This window comes from Chiloscyllium plagiosum, chromosome 37, assembly GCF_004010195.1.
Source record: "Chiloscyllium plagiosum isolate BGI_BamShark_2017 chromosome 37, ASM401019v2, whole genome shotgun sequence".
NCBI classification, from domain to species: Eukaryota; Metazoa; Chordata; class Chondrichthyes; order Orectolobiformes; family Hemiscylliidae; genus Chiloscyllium; species Chiloscyllium plagiosum.
In genome coordinates this window covers 27137488-27156223 of record NC_057746.1, presented here as the reverse complement: position 1 = coordinate 27156223, position 18736 = coordinate 27137488, and the positions used below count along the sequence as shown (strand labels likewise).

At 43.4% G+C, this 18736-nt stretch overlaps 1 protein-coding gene across 1 annotated transcript in view; it reads left to right on the top strand.

Moving 5' to 3' along the window:
• The window catches only part of LOC122541532 (histone-lysine N-methyltransferase EHMT2-like), an 87505-nt gene that overhangs the window by 51228 nt on the left and 17541 nt on the right, over window positions 1–18736 (top strand). Inside the window, exons 22-27 of the mRNA XM_043678360.1 lie at window positions 3129–3251; window positions 4009–4083; window positions 5895–5996; window positions 7674–7778; window positions 10069–10223; window positions 17366–17533. Coding sequence (XP_043534295.1) covers window positions 3129–3251; window positions 4009–4083; window positions 5895–5996; window positions 7674–7778; window positions 10069–10223; window positions 17366–17533 — 728 coding nt within the window. The remainder of the gene's footprint in view (window positions 1–3128; window positions 3252–4008; window positions 4084–5894; window positions 5997–7673; window positions 7779–10068; window positions 10224–17365; window positions 17534–18736) is intronic.

The window sequence follows — 18736 nt, the reverse complement described above, 5'->3', positions numbered from 1 at the left end:
CTGTGCTCTTCCAGCACCACTAATCCAGAATGCCACACATCAACTTTAGCATCCCAAATTGCCTTAATTCAGTACAACTGGCCTACCATCGCGATAAGTCCTCAGCAGATGTCATCTCCCTGGCCCTTCATTCATCCCTGGAACGTCTGGATAACAAGGGCACCTATATTGGATTCCTATTTATTGACTTCAGCTCCACCTTCAACACCATAATTACAACCAAACTCATCTCCAAACTCTTAAGACCTAGGACTCTGATCACCCCTCTGCAACTGGATCCTTGACTTCCTGACTTGCAGATCACAATCAGTAAGGATAGGCAACAACAACTCCTTCACAATAGTCCTCAGCACTGGTGCCCTGCCAGGCTGATACTATACTCATGACACACTCGTGACTGTGTGGCCAAATTCAACTCGAACTCCATTTACAAATTTGCTGATGCCACCACTGTAGTGGGTCTGGTCTCAAACAACAATGAGACAACGTATAGGAAAGAGAGAGCTTAGTGGCATGATATAAAGACGATATTCTCTGCTTCAGTGCCAGGAAAACTGGTCATCGACTTCAGGAAGCAGGAGTGGAGGACACACCCCTCTCTGTATCAATGGTGCTGAGCTAGAGGTGATCAAGTGCTTCAAGCTTCTAGGAGTAAATACCACCATCAGTCTGTCCAGGTCATTCATATCGCTGCTCCCATCAAGAAAGCACACCAATTCCTCTACATCCTCATAAAGCTAAAGAAATTTGGCATGTCCACGAAGGATCTTTACAATTTTTATAGATTCACCATAACTTCTTATTCAGCTGCATCACAGCTTGGTACGGCAACTGATCTGCACAAGACTGCAAGAAATTAAGGGTTGTAAACACAGCCCAGTCCATCATGAAAACCACCTTCCTTCCTTTGACTCTATCTACACTTCCCATTGCCTCAAGAAAGCAATCAAAGACACTTCCCATCCTGGTTATACTCTCTTCCATCGGGCAGAAGATACAAACATTTGAAAACACAAGTACCAATAGATTTAAGAACAGCTTTTTGCTGTTATCAGACTTAGGAACGGACACCTCAACTCTTAGTGCTGATCTTTCTCTGCATCTTCTCTATAGCTGTAACACTACATTCTGCATTCTGTTTTATTACCTTGATGTACTTATGTAAAGTATGATTTGTCTGGTTAGCACAATAAACAATACCTTTCACTGTATCTCCGTACATGAGACAATAACAAATCAAATCTAAACAAAATCATTGAGAACAAGGAGGAATTGCTGAGTTCCCGGTTCTGTTTTCCCTGCATTTATTTGCAGCTAGGGGACTTGTCCACTGCAATTTCCACTTCCACAGGCACTCTCTTGACTATGATGCCACAGCCTGCATTCGAGGCTGTTGTCGATGAATGGATGTGGAATGAGGGTTAGGAGGCACATAATTACAGCTGTTTGTGGAAGCATGTTCTCACGTACTGCAAAGAGTGAAATTGTTCACTCTGTCTCTGAGTTCTGTTTCAGAGCTACCCCCAGTGTCACCGTCTGTTAGTATAGGTCGTTCCGCTATAATGCATGTTTTGTTCATGCAAGTTCACTATAATGCGATTGACGAATTGAGGACAATGTTTCTATAGAACTGACTGTATAGACAAAAAAATTGAGTAGAATGGGCGAGGTTCAGGCCTTGATCTAGACGGCTTAGACTGCCCAAGGAGACTTTGGATTGGTGTATGGACAATTTTCTTAATGCAACGTAATCTTCTGAGAAACAGGAGAAGGCCAATCATTTCTTCTTCTCTCATGAGTTTATGTCTGACCCACGTCCTAATTCTAATCCATCTCTTGGGTCTATATTCCAGAATATCTTTGCTTAGCAAAAATATTTAACAATCTCAGATTTAAAACGATTTAGCTGAGATAACCTAACCTGACTGAGTTTTGTGGAAGAGTGTTCCATATTTCTACTGCCCTATGTGTGAAGAAGTGTTGCTCTGATTTTTCAGGTTGTGTCACCTTTTGATTCAATTTGATTTTATTATTGTCCCATGTAGTGATATACAGTGAAAAATATTGTTTTGCATGCTATCTAGGCAAATCATACCTTACATAAGGACATCAGCGTAATAAATCAGAATGTAGAATATAATGTTGCCTTGTCCTAGGCAAACCCAGTAGTGGATGAGGTTTCTGTCTCTCCTACATGCCCGGTTCCTCTGATGATCGCAAAAGCCTAACTTCAAATAGACATCTTAACAATTTGTTTAATCACAAATGTCATCCTGTTGCCAGAAGTCTGACTGCTGTGGATCTCCATCCTTGTCTGTTCTGTGCTGCCTTTACACATTCAACAACAATCCCCTATATCCAACATTCATTTCCCATTGCTTCCTTTTTTTTTAGTATTTTATCGATATTCCATGCAACAGTTGTCTTTATCTAACCCCATCTCTAATGGCGTGACAAGAATATTTCTGCTCTAATTTCTTCTTTTTGCAAGCCATTTCCTAACATTTCCTCATCAGTTTTCCTGACTGTAGGACATGCAAGGCAACTTCATATATGTCCACGATCTGGTATGCATTTGGCTTATCAACAGTTTGTTTTCCATGCAGGTTAGTGAGTACTTAGCCATTTCAAAGAGAGTTGAGCATTGTGATTTGGCAATGGTGGAGATCATGTTCGTATGTATGGTGAGGGAGGCAGGGCTGGGCTGTGTGGACAGTTCCTGAAGGATCAAATGCCTGCCTTAATATATTATCTTTTTAAAAGCAAAACTGTCAGCAAATACATGAGCGCCAGCTGGCAGCAGGTAATATGAGGACAGGTGATCAACAACTTGATAATAGAGAGAGGACTTGAGGAGCCTCCTAAAGGAGCAGGCTGAGGAAGTCGATAGAGAGGATTGGACAGGGAATTTCAAAGCTTTGGCTAAAAGCACAGCTGCCAGTGATGGTGCAATTGAAATTGGAGATGTGCTTTCTCAACTCTACTTGTGGAAGTGGCTGATTGCAACTGGAGAGGTGACCATTCCAGAACATTGTGACCCCAAGCTTCCTAAATTGGTATTTCCTGTCTAATAAATCTGTTTAAGACAGGGGTATGTAAGATTGACTTCTTTCTGTCCTTCCTGTTAGGCTGGTGCAACTGTTGACGTATGTGACAAGCTCCAGAGGACTCCATTAATGGAAGCCATCATGAACAACCATTATGACGTTGTCAAATTACTGGCCAAGCATGGGGCATGCGTCTTCCACAAGGTAACTATTTGCCAAAGATGTGGTGAGAAGAATGTTCCTAAATAGTTTCTGGACTCAAAAACAGAAATTGCTGGGAAAACTCAACAGCTCTGGCCCTTCTTCAGAGCACTGGACCAGAAAACGCTAACTCTGCTTTCTCTCCATAGGTACTGCCAGACCTGCTGAGGTTTTCCAGCAATTTCTGATTTTTGTTTCTGATTTTCAACATCAGCGTTCTTTGTTTTGTGTTTTTTTTTAAAGTTTCTGGACTAATTTGTTTTAGTGCAAATTCCATTGTACTATTCTGATCACACACACATACCTTTCAGTACAACACGTTTTGTTAACCTGCACCACATGGATTGCAGCAATTCAAAAATGCTGAAAGGCATTTGGGGTTGGGCACTCTCATTCCACGACCTAATTGAGATGACTGCATCCTGCTGATACAGAAAGGGTACAGAATGGCACAGTTCAGAATTTATCCATTCAGCTCATCAAAACTGTGCTGCAAGTTTCATGAAAATTTCAAGTTCTATAATATCCCATCTCAGTAGTTAAGCCTTGAAGGTTTAACCACGTTTTGTTGGATGAACGAGTGTTATTACTGACTGGAGTTGCCTTGGTAATTATTGTCATTAGTATTTTGGGGTGGGGGGTGTGCACAAGGGGTCCTGTGCATCAGAGATTATAACACCTTACTGTTGGGGAATCAAGCAAAATCATAGAATTGTGATGATTCAGGAGGAGGTCATTCAGCCTGTCTTGTTTGTGATAGGTCTCTGCAAGAACAGTTTCACCAAGTGCCGCCATTTTGCCCTTTCGTTGTAGCCCGGTAAATACTTTTCCTCAGGTGATTATACAATTCACTTACAAATGTCTCAATTGAACTTGCCTTCACTGTGCTCTCGGGTTAGTGCGTTCCAGATCCTAATCGCTCACTGCATGAGATTTTTTCCACCTGCAACTTTATTTGTTTTACCAATTACCCTAAGTCGGTGATCTCTGGTTCTCAATATTTACTCAATTGGCAATGGATTCTTCCAATCTATCTTTGTCCAGATCCTTTTTGATTTTGAATGCACCTATCGAACCTCCTCCCAACCTGAAGACCGCAGCCTCTCTGGTCTATTCACACCTCTGAAGCCCCTGGTCATGATATCATAAATCTTTGTTCACTCTTGCTAAAGCTGCCATTTCCTGGCTGAGATGCAGTGACCAGACCTAGGTACCATACCACAGTTAGTTCTCAAAGCACTGTTGCTCAGTCCTTTGAGGAGAGGAGTTAGGAAGTCATATTGATGTTGTACAGGATGTTGGTGAGGCCTTTTCTAGAATACCGTGTCCAGTTCTGGTCACCCAGTTATAGGAAGGATATTATTAAGCTAGAGAGGGTTCAGAAGAGATTTACCAGGTATGGAAGGTTTGAGTAATAAGGAGAGGCTGGATAGGCTAGGACTTATTTTACAAGAGCATATAAAGGTTTCTAAAATCATGGGTACAGAGGGTTAATGATAGGTGTCTTTTCCCTAGGATGGGGGATTTCAAGTCTACGGGGCATATTTTTAAGATGAGAGAAGAGATTTTTTTAAAAAGACATTAAGGGCAAATGTTTTACACAGAGGGTGGTTCGGGTGTTGTATGAACTTCTTGAGGAAGTAGTGGGTGTGGGTACAGTTACAACTTACAAAAGACAGTTGGGTGAATACAAGGTTTGGAGGCATATGGACCAGGAGCAGGCAGGCATCACTGGTCTAGTTTGAAATTAACAATGGCATGGACTGGTTGGACCAAAGGGTCTGTTTCCATGCTCTATGACAAGTTTCTGGAAATCGTAAGTTGAGTTCATGACAACTTGGGAGTTTCTGCTCAGTGACAGGAAGAATTTGAAAGGACAGCTGAAAGTCTCTCACTTAACAGCCACTGAGAGAGCCTCCCATCCCTGCCTTTGTGGGGAACATCTGGTTTAACGTATTCTTTTGTCTTTTGGCTGAGGGATGAGGATAAATTTCTTCACCCAAAGAGTAGTACGCCTGTGGAATTAACTGCCACAGAAAGCATTTGAGACCTAAGCATTTATTGTTTTTGAGAAGATCTAGTTCTTCAAGCTAAAGGGTATGGGTGAAAGCAGAAACAGGTTTTTTTTAAGAAGTTTATTCATAGATGTAGGTGTCACTGGTTGGGCATTCATTGCTCAGAGGGCAGTTAAGAGTCAGTCACATTGCTGGTAGTGTTTGGTCACATGTAGGCCAGACCAAGGAGGGGTGGGAGATTTCCTTTCCTAAAGGACATTAATGAATCAGATGGATTTTTCTCTGATGATCAGCAAAGGTTTCATGGTCATTGTTAGACTCTTATTTCCAGATTATTATTGAATTCAACTTCCACCATCTGCTATGGCAGGATTTGAATCCAGATTCCCAGAAAACTGCCTGGATCTCTGGATTAATGATCATATTGAATGGCAGAGCAGGCTGAAAATGGCTGAATGACCTGCTCCTGCTCCTTTTATTCTATGGTGTTGTGCATGAGATCTTGTTCTGCCATGGTTGGCATGTTTCTCCTGCCCGTCAGCAACTACAACCATGTTTTGTGAATGTTCTGTTGGATGTAAAACAGGCTGGAAGGTCCCTGTGGTGAAGTATGCTGTCATTTGCCTCTTAGGAATTAGATGCCTCCACTTGCCTACACCATGCTGCTAAGAATGGGAGTGTCCAAATGGTGCATTTCCTGCTAGCTACTGGACAAGTGGATTTAAACACACAGGTGAGTTGTTACCTATGTAAGTAGGGTCAGTGAACATGGATGAGGGTGTATGCATTTCAATCTAATCCTGTGCACACTGTTTTAAACCGCAAAATCCATTTGTAGAGTGCGTGGGTAGGAAGAACACAGGCAACATAAAATAAAGGGAACACTCCAAAAGGAGTAGGGTGAGTTGGGTATAGTGGTACTTAAGTCATTAAAGGTGGGAGGTGTAATTGAGGGAGTTCTGAATAAAACATGCGGAATGCTAGTCTTTTTGAATAGGAGCATGAAGCATAGCAACAAGATTCCCCCCACCAATTCCATCTGATGGAACAGTCTCCATTTGCCTGGATGGGTGTAAGCATAACAACCCTCAAGGATGATCACCTTGTTTGGTACTTCATCCAACACCCTTCAACATTCACTGCCTCCATCAAAGCATAATGGCAGCAATGTGTACCGTCTACAGGGTACACTGCTGTAACTCACCAAGTCTTCATAGACCGTGCCTTCCAAATCAGCACATATTAGAATAGCAGAAGATAAATGGGAACACCACCTGTAAGATTCCCTCCAATTTATGCATCATTCTGACTTGGAATTGTCTTACAGTCCCTTCACTGTCACTGTCAAAATTCTGCAAGTGTTTCCAATGTTACATCAAGGGCCGAAGGGCCTATTCTTCGCTGTATTGTTCTATGTTTCTCTAATGGCATTGTGGGTTTATCTCACATGGACTGTAGCAGTTGAAGAAGGCAGCTCACCACCACCTTCTCAAGAATGGGCAACAAACATTGGCCCAGCCAGCAATGCCCTCATCCTATGGAAGAATAGTGTTAGTGTAAGCTTAGCTGGGTTAGTTTTTTTCCCCCTTTAAAAGCGTGAAGGAGAGGAACCCGAGGCACTACACTCATTTTGAAAATTTAACACTCTTGATTCAAGACTTCTGAATGTACTAAAGCAGATCATGTTTTGAGTTGAAATGTAATATTGAAGAGTTTTTTCCTAAATGGGTGATTTGATCAAGTTCCCCGTGAGCTCTGTGCGGTAATACAAACATGATTGTGCCAGAAACACAAACAGACATTTCTGGAAAAACTCAGCAGATCTGGTAGCGTCTGTAGAGAGAAAGCAGAGTTAACATTTTGGGTCCAGTGGCCCTCCTTCAGAACTGATTGTGCCAGAATGTGCTAAGTTCATCAGCTAATCCTGTCTTAATTTACCCCTACTCACATAGGAATGATACTGGATGTTGAGGGGATATTGACCCCTGCAGGGTGGATTCAGGAAGGAGGAAGATAAATTACCTTCTGACTTTCAGGAAATAATGAGATACTCTTGCTTTGAAAGACATAGAATATACACAATCTGATTTGCCCTGAAAAGTGTATTTGCGTTTAAGCTACTACCTTTTATCATTTAATATGAGAAATTTGGGTTTAATAGAATAAATTGACCTAGTACTTATTATGGAAGAGAGTTGGAGGAACATTTGCCCCACTTTTTAACTCATAGGAAAGTGTTAGGGATAAATTTGTTTCATTTGTTGTGCAGCCAGATACTTTTCCTGTGTTTAAAGTTACACCTGTCCAGATTCTGTATTCGGCCTGATCCTTTCCATACAATATGCCTAAGCTGGGTTTTTAAGTGCTATTAGTCCATGTGATTTTCTCTTTTGTCTCTTTATCTCTATAGGACAGTGGTGGTTGGACTCCGGTTATATGGGCAGCAGAACACAAGCACATTGAAATCATCAAACTGCTCCTCGGACGAGGGGCCAATGTCGCCTTGAAGGACAATGTGAGTAAACCTCTGGAGTCCTTGTTGCCATAGCAGAGGGAGGTGTTGGTGACGGGTAGGGGAAGAGATAATCGGGTGCAATGTAAAAATCAAACATATATCTCAGCAGCTCATTCTCATGAAAGTTAACGGGGCCAACACCTTCCTTTCCCTGGCATCCTTCTTTACCCTGAGACAAAGTGAATCTGATTCCAAGTCACAAGGTATGTCTTAAGGCCTGTTTTCTACGGTATTGGCTTTAAGCAAACGGTACCAAAAGCCATGTTGGAACATGTTGACATTCTCTCCATGTAAGGGCAAAGCTAAGGATTATGCATGTCAATCTTCACACTCCCTTCCATTGAGGAGTAATCTTGTTTCTTTTTAAACCGATACCAGCAAATATCACAGGTGAGACAGATTACAATGACTGTCAATGCAATCACAGAGCTGAATTTCACTTGAGTCTATGTTCCCCTCAGGGGAACTGAGGGAATCATGTTTGAGCCTGGCTTTCTGAGAAGCCAACTCTGATCTTAGTCCATTTTGAGGTCCGTGGTGAATAATATTCACATAGGATTGTGAAATCAGCATTCCTCTCGATTCAGTTAGCCATTTGTCAGGTGGGTTGTGGTTGATCAGTGTATACCAGAGGAGGTACAGCCCCCCCCCCCCAAATCCCTCCCCCCCCCCCCCCCCACCCCACTAATCCCACAAAGATGCATGTGAACACGGACACAAAGCTCTGAACCCAACATTGCTATTTTGGGCTGACGTTTCACCTTCTGAAGTGAAAATGAGAAACCATTTTAAAGCAAATGTACAGCCTTTCACCCTGTCCTGGATCTCTTTAATCTCACAGGTCTGTGATCTCAGCAGTCTAGACAGCTCAACAAGTCTCCATGAAACTCCATGACTACCCAAAGATATGTTGGGAGAGCATGCACGTGAGGCCTATGAGGTTCAAAATGGGAACTTGGGTGAAAACACGATATCCCTTCAGTTAGAACATAGAACATAGAACAATACAGCACAGAACAGGCCCTTCGGCCCCACGATATTGTGCCGAACATGTGTCCTAGCTTAAGCACCCATCCATGTACCTATCCAATTGCCGCTTAAAGGTCACCAAAGGTGACTCTACCACTCCCACAGGCAGCGCATTCCATGCCCCCACCACTCTCTGGGTAAAGAAGCCACCCCTGACATCTCCCCTATACCTTCCACCCTTCACCTTAAATTTATGTCCCCTTGTAACACTCTGTTGCACCTGGGGAAAAAGTTTCTGACTGTCTACTCTATCTATTCCTCTGATCATGTTATATACCTCTGTCAAGTCACCCCTCATCCTTCGCCGTTCCAACGAGAAAAGGCCTAGCACTCTCAACCTATCCTTGTACGACCTATTCTCCATTCCAGGCAACATCCTGGTAAATCTTCTCTGCACCCTCTCCAAAGCTTCCACATCTTTCCTAAAGTGAGGTGACCAGAACTGCACACAGTACTCCAAATGTGGCCTAACCAAAGTCCTGTACAGTTGCAACATCACTTCACGACTCTTGAATTCAATTCAGTTGTTTATAACTGGCAGGAATACTGAACCAGCCTGCACTTGCAAAACCCTAAACAGACATCTACTGTCATACGTGACTTGGAAATTGGTCAGCACTCGCTTTTAGTATCCTAACAACCAATTTAAGATGATCAGTCAATCCAATTCACGTAAAGGCTAATCAGTTAAGCTCATTTACATTTGATGGAAATCCCCTATCATCAATTCAAAGCCCCATGTCTGCAAGATAAAAGGAATTTGTTTAAGCTTTGGGTCTTTAGAATTACCCAGGAGCTTGGGGAACCTGTAGTTCCCTATTGTTTTCTCCATGATAATACCTATAACTCACAATCAGTCAATTGCGAAACAATCAACAGCCTTTTCCTGGAGTGTGTAAATTGCAGTTGTTTAAAATTTGGAATTCCTGCTTTTGACCAAATGAGTGCAAAACAAAAAGCTTTGGCAACTTATCGCTCTCTTTCCAGCAATAATTAAAGTACATAGTTTTGTACAATGTTCATCTGTATTCTAATTTTTAAAATATAATTGAGTCTCTGCCTGTCAACTTTTGCAGTTGGTATTGTAAGTTGCTGGGCCGAATGGCCTGTATCAGTATGATAAAGTTTCTATCTAACCTATAATTAAACCCACCAAAGGACTGTCTTCACTCTCTTTTTCGGGACTGATCTTTTCCTCATGTCTGAACTGTGCTCGCATCTGACCCGTGTATAACTGCTGTGTTGCCCTCTTCATGGTTAGGAGGAGAACATCTGTTTACACTGGGCAGCCTTTGCTGGCTCCTCCGACATTGCCGAGGTGCTTCTGAATGCCAGGTGTGATCTACACGCAGTGAACATGCATGGAGACACCCCGCTACACATTGCAGCTCGGGAGAACTTCTATGATTGTGTCATGTAAGTATCTATCTGCTTTGAATGGCATGTCTGAACTTGCGATGTGAAGTGTTAGTGGCTGTATCGGATACATTGCTGTTCCATAAACTGGCTGTCGCACAGCTATTTTAGACTTGACTGTTCATCCTCATCCGAACCTTGATCCAAAAGCCTGTCGTCCAACTCCTAACTCTCAACCAGCCCATTTTCCCTGTAACTGCCTGTACTTATATTGTCTTACTTTTTCAGCACTACCTTGATTTTAAAATGATCATCATTGCTTTCAGTTCTCTTCATAACCTTGCCCTTCACTGTCTTCACAATATCTATGACCCTCCAAGGTATCTTACTTTGCTAATTCTTGCCTATTGTACATTGTCAACGTCAGTGGTGCCACCATTGGCAACAAAACCGTCAGCCTAAGATCTGTAATTCCCTCGCTAAACATCTCCCACCTCTCTACTTTGCCTCTTGATAAAGCTGCAGGACCTTCCAACATTTGAGGCCTTTGTCCAATGTTGCTCCTTTCGAGGCACTGTTTGTCCTTTAATTTTGTGCTTATTTTGCACATATGCAGTCTTTCTGTTCCAACAGCATCACCACCGGCACTAGGAGCTGGTCATACCCCTCTCCCTGGATACTCTGTTTACGTTTTCAAGTAGTTCACCAGCAATGATATACGGACATCGCCGCACAGGTGATGCCCATCTCTTTTTGCCTCTGGGAAGGTGATGGACAAGGTTTCTTCTTGAACTGCAGCAAGCCTTGGGGATGGTAGCACTTGGGAAGTTCCAGGATTCTGACCCAGTGACATTGGTGAATTTCCATAGATGGTATGTAGGCTGGAGAACAATTTGCAGGTGGTGTTGAAGTCAGGAATTTTCTGCCCTTGTCGTTTTAAGTGCTAGAGTTCCTGTGTTTGGAAGGTGCTGTCTTAAGGAACTTTGATTGTGACAGGACATCTTGAAGATAGTGCAACGCCTGTATGTTTGGGGTGAAAGGAGTGAATATTGTCGGTGGCAGATGGGGTGAATCATGCAGCTTAAGATGTAATTTATAACCTATTTTCTCAGAAGGATTTTTTCTTTGATTTTCTTTCAGCACCCCAAAGAGTTTGAAGAGAGGTCAGAAGTGGAATAAGGTTAATTTGGGTCAGGAACTGCACTGCTGCAATTCTGAAGTGCACCACTAGGGATCAGTACAACTCTACAGTAAAATTGGATAATGTGTCAGTGCAGATTAGAGACTACATCCTAGTATTTGTGTACAGGCGCATGAACACACACAGACATGCATACACGTGCCTGCACATGCACCCGCGCACGCACACCCACTTAATGGAACCTGAACTGAACAGCCATAAAAATACTTCGGGACTACAAGGGCAGGTCAGAATTAAGAGTTTTGCAGCAAGTAACTCACCCCCTGACCACCATCTACAAGTCAACAATGGGCTGGACTACTCAACATTTGGCTAGATAGGTACAGAGTCAAAAGGTATGGCAGGTGGAAAAGCACCGCAGATCAGGCAGCATCTGGGGAGGAGAGTTGACATTTCGGAATTCCTGATGAAGGACTTATGCCTGAGACATCGACTCTCCTGCTCCTCGGATACTGCCTGACCTGTGCTTTACCAGCGGCATATTTTTCAACTCTGACTCTCCGGCATCTCACTTTCTCTTAGACGGGTACTGCTTCAACAAGACTGAAGAGGCTTGACACCATTCAGGAAGAAGCAGCCCATTTAACTAACACCCCACTGACCACCTTCGGTTGTCACTCACTCCATTGCTGCATCACTGTGTCCCTTCAATATTAAGATGTACTGCAGCAATTACTGAAGGCAGGCTTGGCTGCATAAAAGGATAATGGAGGTGGGAACCCTCATGACATCTAAATGGTATATAGACGAGTACTTTAAATGCCGTAGCATATCAGGCTACAGGAGTAACAAGTACTGGAAAATAAGATTAGAATGGATAGATGCTTGATGATTAGTGGGGACATGATTGGTGACATTTCATGCTGTTAAAGATTTATGATTTCCTCAGTAGCTCTTTCCAATCTGTGACCTCTACCAGCCGGAAGAAATGTTAAGATCCTCGAACTCCCTTCCTAACAGCACTGTGAGTGAACCTACACCAGGTAAACTACAGCACTTCAAGAATGTGGCTCACAAGCACATTCTCAAAGGCAATTAGTGATGAGCACTAAGTACCCCCACAGCTTGCTAACAAAACACCCAGTCCCCATGAACTGGTAAATCAAGACATACATAAAAGCACACAGATACCCAGGTACATTTCAAGATGTACAAACATTCTCATATAAAAAATCTAATTGAAGCGTTTAAGGTGATGAAAGGGATTGCAGGATAGATGGGGAGAAATTTTCCATTCTGAATTGGGGAAAGTTTAGGAGTGGTGTCAGAAAGTAATTCTTCACACAAAGGTTTAGATTAAGTCTGGTACGATCTCATTTTAAAAAAAACTTTAATGCTGGAGGTCAAATAAAAATTTTACAATCTTATTAATACAAATTAAGAAGCAAATACTGTGGATGCCGGAAACTTGAAATAAAAACAGAAAGTGATGGAGAATCTCAGCAGATTTGGCAGTATCTGTGGCAGCATCTCTCCACAGATGCTGCCAGACTTGCTGAGTTTCTCCAGCAGTTTGTTTAGAGACTTTTTATTATAGAGACGGTAATGTGATGGACATTTATATAGTTATAGAGTCAAACAGCATGGGAAAAGACTCTTTGGTCCAACGTTTACATGCTCACCTTAATCCTAAACAAAACTAGCCCTACCTGCCTGTGCTTGGCCCATATTCCTCCAGATATCTTGTAAAACATTGTTTTGTGCCCGCATCAACCACTTCCTCTGGATATTTGCTCCACACAAGAACCAATCGCTGTTTTTAAAAAAAAAAAATTGTCCCTTATGTCTCTTTATAATCTTTCTCCTCTCACCTTAAAAATATGCCCCGAGTCTTGAAATCCCCTACCCAAGGGAAAAGAGACCTACCATTAACCCTATCTATTCCCCTCATTATTTTATAAACCTCCAGAAGGTCACCCCTCCACCTCCTCAGTTGAAAAGTGGATGGTGGGGGATGGTCAGAAGTAACTAAAGGGAAGGCCCAGGACAGGTTAGAGAGTGGGGCTTTAATTAAATACCAAAGATTTTATGGATCAAAAGGCAGTGACTGTAGGAAAGGAACAATGCATTGGTCCAGATTACATGTTAAAATGGTAGAATAATGGACAGTTCTGTCTGAAAACAAAACATCAAAACAAAATTAGCAAAACGGAGTACAAAGTTCATGATTGAAATTGTTGAACTCCGTGTTAAATCCAAAATTGAGATGCTGCTCCTCAAATTTACATTGACCATAAATATGATTTTTCGATGGTATTAGGCAAAGGTACATAAAGTAGATGAAGAGATGGAAATGTGTTGCTAGAAAAGCGCAGCAGGTCAGGCAGCATCTAGGGAACAGGAGAATCGACGTTTCGGGCATTAGCCCTTCTTCAGGAATGAGGAAAGTTGGTCCAGCAGGCTAAGATAAAAGATAGGGAGGAGGGACTTGGGGCTGTCTGGATACAGAATTGGCTGGCCGAAAGAAGACAGCGAGTGGTAGTGGATAGAAAGCATTCCGCCTGGAAGTCAGTGACCAACGTTGTTCTTGGACCTCTGGTCTTTGTAGTTTTTATAAATGACTTGGACGAAGAAGCGGAAGGGTTGGGTTAGTAAGTTTGCCGATGACACAAAATTCGATGGTGTTGCAGTTAGTATCGAGGGCTATCGCAAAGTACAACAAAACATTGGCAGGATGCAGAGTGGGGCTGAGAAGTGGCAGAAAGAGTTCAACCTGGATAAATGCAAAGTGATTCATTTTGGAAGTGCAAATTTGAATGCAGGTTTAAGACAGGATTCTTCGCAGTGTAGAGGAACAGCGGGATCTTGGCGTCCGTGTACATAGATCCCTCAAAATTGTCACCTAAGTTGATAGGATTGTTAAGAAGGTGTTTTGGCTTTCATTAACAGGGGGATTGAGTTTTAAGAGCCGTGAGGTTTTGCTGCAGGTGTATAAAACCCTGGTCAACTTGGAATATTGTGTCCAGTTCTGGTCACCTTATTATAGGAAGGATGTGGATGCTTTGGAGAGGGTGTAGAGGAGATTTACCAGGATGCTGCCTGGACTGGAGTGCATGTCTTATGAAGAGAGGTTGCGTGAGCTAGGGCTTTTCACACTGGAGAGAAGGAGGAAGAGAGGTGACTTGATAGAGGTGTACAATGTAATGAGAGGCATAGATGGAGTACATAGCCAGAGACTTTTCCCCAGGACAGAAATGGCTGTCACGAGGGGTCATATTTTTAAGGTGATTGGAGGAAGGTATAAAGGAGATGCCAGGGGTAAGTTCTTTTCACAGAGAGTGATGGATGCATGCCAGCAATGGTGGTAGAGTTGGAGATATTAGGGACATTCAAGCAACTGCTGGACAAGCACGTGGACAGCAGTAAATTGAGGGTTGTGTAGCTTAGGCGGAAGTAGGTACTGCAGAGGCTCTGACCTATCACCCTCACCTTGACCTCTTTCCACCTATCACATTTCCGACACCCCTCCCCCAAGTCCCTCCTCCCTATCTTTTATCTTAGCCTGCTGGACCAACTTTCCTCATTCCTGAAGAAGGGCTAATGCCCGAAACGTCGATTCTCCTGTTCCCTAGATGCTGCCTGACCTGCTGCGCTTTTCCAGCAACACATTTCCATCTCTGATCTCCAGCATCTGCAGACCTCACTTTCTCCATAAAGTAGATGAAGTCAAGTATGCTTCGTCTGGTTAAGAGCTAAATCTAGTAAGCAGTTTCTTTATTTGTTCATGAGATGTAAGCATCCATAGCGAGATTCGTTGCCACTCCCTAATTTCCCGTGAACATTAGGTTTGCTGTTTCATTTCAGATGGCATTTGAGAGTCATAGAGATGTACAGTATGGAAACAGACCCTTCGGTCCAACCTGTCCATGCCGACCAGATATCCCAACCCAATCTAGACCCGCCTGCCAGCACCCGGCCCATATGCCTGCCAACCCTTCCTGTTCATATGCCCATCCAAATGCCTCTTAAATGTTGCAATTGTTCCAGCCTCCACCACTTCCTCTGGCAGCTCATTCCATACCCGTACCACCCTCTGTGTGAAAAAGTTGCCCCTTCAGTGTCTTTTATATCTTTTCCCTCTCACCCTAAACCTATGCCATCGAGTTCTGGACTCCCTGACCCCAGGGAAAAGACTTTGCCTATTTACCCTATCCATGCCCCTCATAATTTTGTAAACCTCTAGGAGGTCACCCCTCAGCCTCTGACGCCCCAGGGAAAACAGCCCCAGCCTGTTCAGCCTCTCCCTATAGCTCAAATCCTCCAACCTTGGCAACATCTTTGTAAATCTTTTCTGAACCCTTTCAAATTTCACAACATCTTTCTGATATAGGTCTATGAAGTAGGAGCTGGAGTAAGACTGTCATGTAGGCCAGACCTAATACAGGTTTACTTCTCTAAAGGATTTCCTACAATGCTTGACACTTTCGTGGTCACCATCATTGAGACTGGTTTTGTATTGTAAATTTATGAACATGATTTAAACTCCTTGTGGGCGGCACGGTGGCACAGTGGTTAGCACTGTTGCCTCACAGCGCCAGAGACCCGGGTTCAATTCCCGCCTCAGGCGACTGACTGTGTGGAGTTTGCACGTTCTCCCCGTGTCTGCGTGGGTTTCCTCCGGGTGCTCCGGTTTTCTCCCACAATCCAAAAAAAATGTCCAGGTTAGGCAAATTGGCCATGCTAAATTGCCCGTAGTGTTAGCTGAAGGGGTAAATGTAGGGGAATGGGTCTGGGTGTGTTACGCTTCGGCGGTCGGTGTGGACTTGTTGAGCCGAAGGGCCTGTTTCCACACTGTAAGTAATCTAATCTAATCTAATCTAATCTAATCTAATCTAATCTAATCTAATCCTTCACCTACCGTGGTGGGATTTGAACTCATTTATGCCAGTGTCCAGGAGAAAAACATGAATGCCAGAACAGGTTAAGGGGCTGGACAGTCTTTGTGTCTTTATTAAATTACTTAAAGGTTCTGAAGAGCAAAGGTGTTTAGGTGTTCTGGTGCATGTGTCTCAAAAGGTTAGTATGCAGGTACACCACAGGGTAATCAAGACCATAAAACGTCAAAGCCGCAGGAGGCCATTTGGCCCAATGAGATTTTCCTGCTCCTCGGATGCTGCCTGACCTGCTGTGCTTTTCCAGCACCACTCTGATCTAAACATTTGGCCCAATGAGTCCACTCCACTATTCAGTGAGGTTGTGGCTGATCTAATAATCCTAGCTTCCACTTTCTTGCCTTTTTCCCCCAATCCTTGATTCCTTTGGTTAGAAATGGGTTAGTCTCGAAATGCACTAACTGACCCAGCCTACACAGTAAAGAATTCCACAGCTTCACAACCCACTGAGAGAAAGAAAAACCTCCTCATCTGTCTTAAATGGGCAACGCCTTTCTCAAGAAAGCTAATAGGGCACTATTCTTTATTACAGGAGTCATCATGCATAAAGTTATGTTATGCTTGAGTTAGAGGGTCTGAACAATGCTGTCTCTTTTGAATACTGTGTAAAGCTTTAGTCTCCTTATTTAAGGAAGGATGTAAATGCATTAGAGGTGTCTCAGCAAAGGTTCGCTAGGTTGATAACTGGAATGTGTAGTAGGTTGTCTTGTGAGAGTAGGTTGCACAGGCTAGGCTTGTTTCTAGCGGAGTAGGTTGCACAAGCTAGGCTTGTTTCTAGTGGAGTTTTGAAGATTCAGAGTGCCTTGATTGGATTATGTAAGATCCTGAATGATGTGAATAAGCTGGATGTGGAAAGGATCGATCTTCTTCTGGGTGAATCCCTGACTCGGAGGCATTGTTTAAAAGTTAGGCATTACCCTTTAAAGACACAGATGAGAAGAATATTATTTTTTTCCCTCCTGAGGATTGTGCAACTTGCTACCTGAGAATGTCATTGGATACTTTTAAGGCAGAGGTAGACATACTCTTGCTAGGCAGGTGAAACGTGGGATAAATATTGGGCAAGAAAAGAATGAGAGAAGCTCCCTCACTGAGTTCTTGTATTGCAGACTGTTTCTGTCCCGTGGAGCGGACATCGAGGTGAAGAATCGTGAGGGAGATAGCCCTCTGGATTGCTGCATCATGAATTCTCAGGTCTGGTTCGCCCTGCAGCTCAACAAGAGGCTGAAACAAGGCATCTTGAATCGAGCAGTTCGCACGGAAAAGATCATCAGTAGGTGAGCTGGTTTCTGTGCTAAACCTTTGTGTTTGGATAGAGGTAAGGAGCACAACCTATTCCTATTTATAATGACCTTTCTCTGATGACCTGCCACACAGTAGTCTCATGTGAAAAATTGGGAGTTCTGGAAACAAATAGCAAATAGGTTAGAAAATATAGCAAGTGAAGAGTAGGGTTGAAGAGAAATAGAAGGTTATCCTCCATGGTAAAAAGACTAGGACCCCTGTTAATTATCTTTCACATCGATGACTTTGGTGAAAGAATGCATCTTTCTTTAGCCAGAAATGTCAATGGCAGGATGATCCATCTCACCCCCCTCAGGTCGTCAGTATCACAGATACCAGTCTCCAGCAAGCTCAATTCATACCATGTTCTATCAAATGTCTGAAGGCACTGGCTGTTAGGCTGTGTGACAGCATTTCCAGCATATGAGCTGAGATTGCTGCACCTTAGCCAAGCTAATCCAGTACAGCTGTAACAGTGGCATCTACCCAACAATGTGAAATGTTGTCAGTCATGCCCTCTCTACCAAAAAGGCAGGACAGTCATGCCCTCTCTAACAAAAAGGCAGGATAAATCCAACCTGGCCATTTGCCATCCTATCAGTCTGCTCCCTATTGCGAAAAAAGTGTTGGATGGTACAGTCATGTATGCCATTAGCCATAGGAACTTGAGTAGGGCATCATGCTCTTTGAGCCTGATTAACTACTTTAACTCTACTCCTGGTTTACAAACACCTTCCACCCCAACCTCAAATTTACCTGGACCGTCTCAGACTCCTCCTCCCCTTCCGAGACCCCTCCATTTCTATCTCGGACAACCGACTCAACATGGACGTTTATTATAAACCGACTGACTCCCACAGCTACCTAGATTACACCTCCTCCCACCCTGCCCCCTGTAAAAACGCCATCCCATATTCCCTATTCCTTTGCCTCCACCGGAGGACCAATTCCAATACCGAACAACCCAGATGGCCTCCTTCTACAAAGACTGCAATTTCCCCTCAGACGTGGTTGACGATGCTCTCCACCATATCTCCTCCACTTCCCGCTCCTCTGCCCTTGAACCCCGCCCCTCCAATCGCCACCAGGACAGAACCCAACTGGTCCTCACCTACCATCCCACCAATCTCCAGATACATCGTATCATCCTTCATCATTTCCGCCACCTCCAAACAGACCCCACCACCAAGGATATA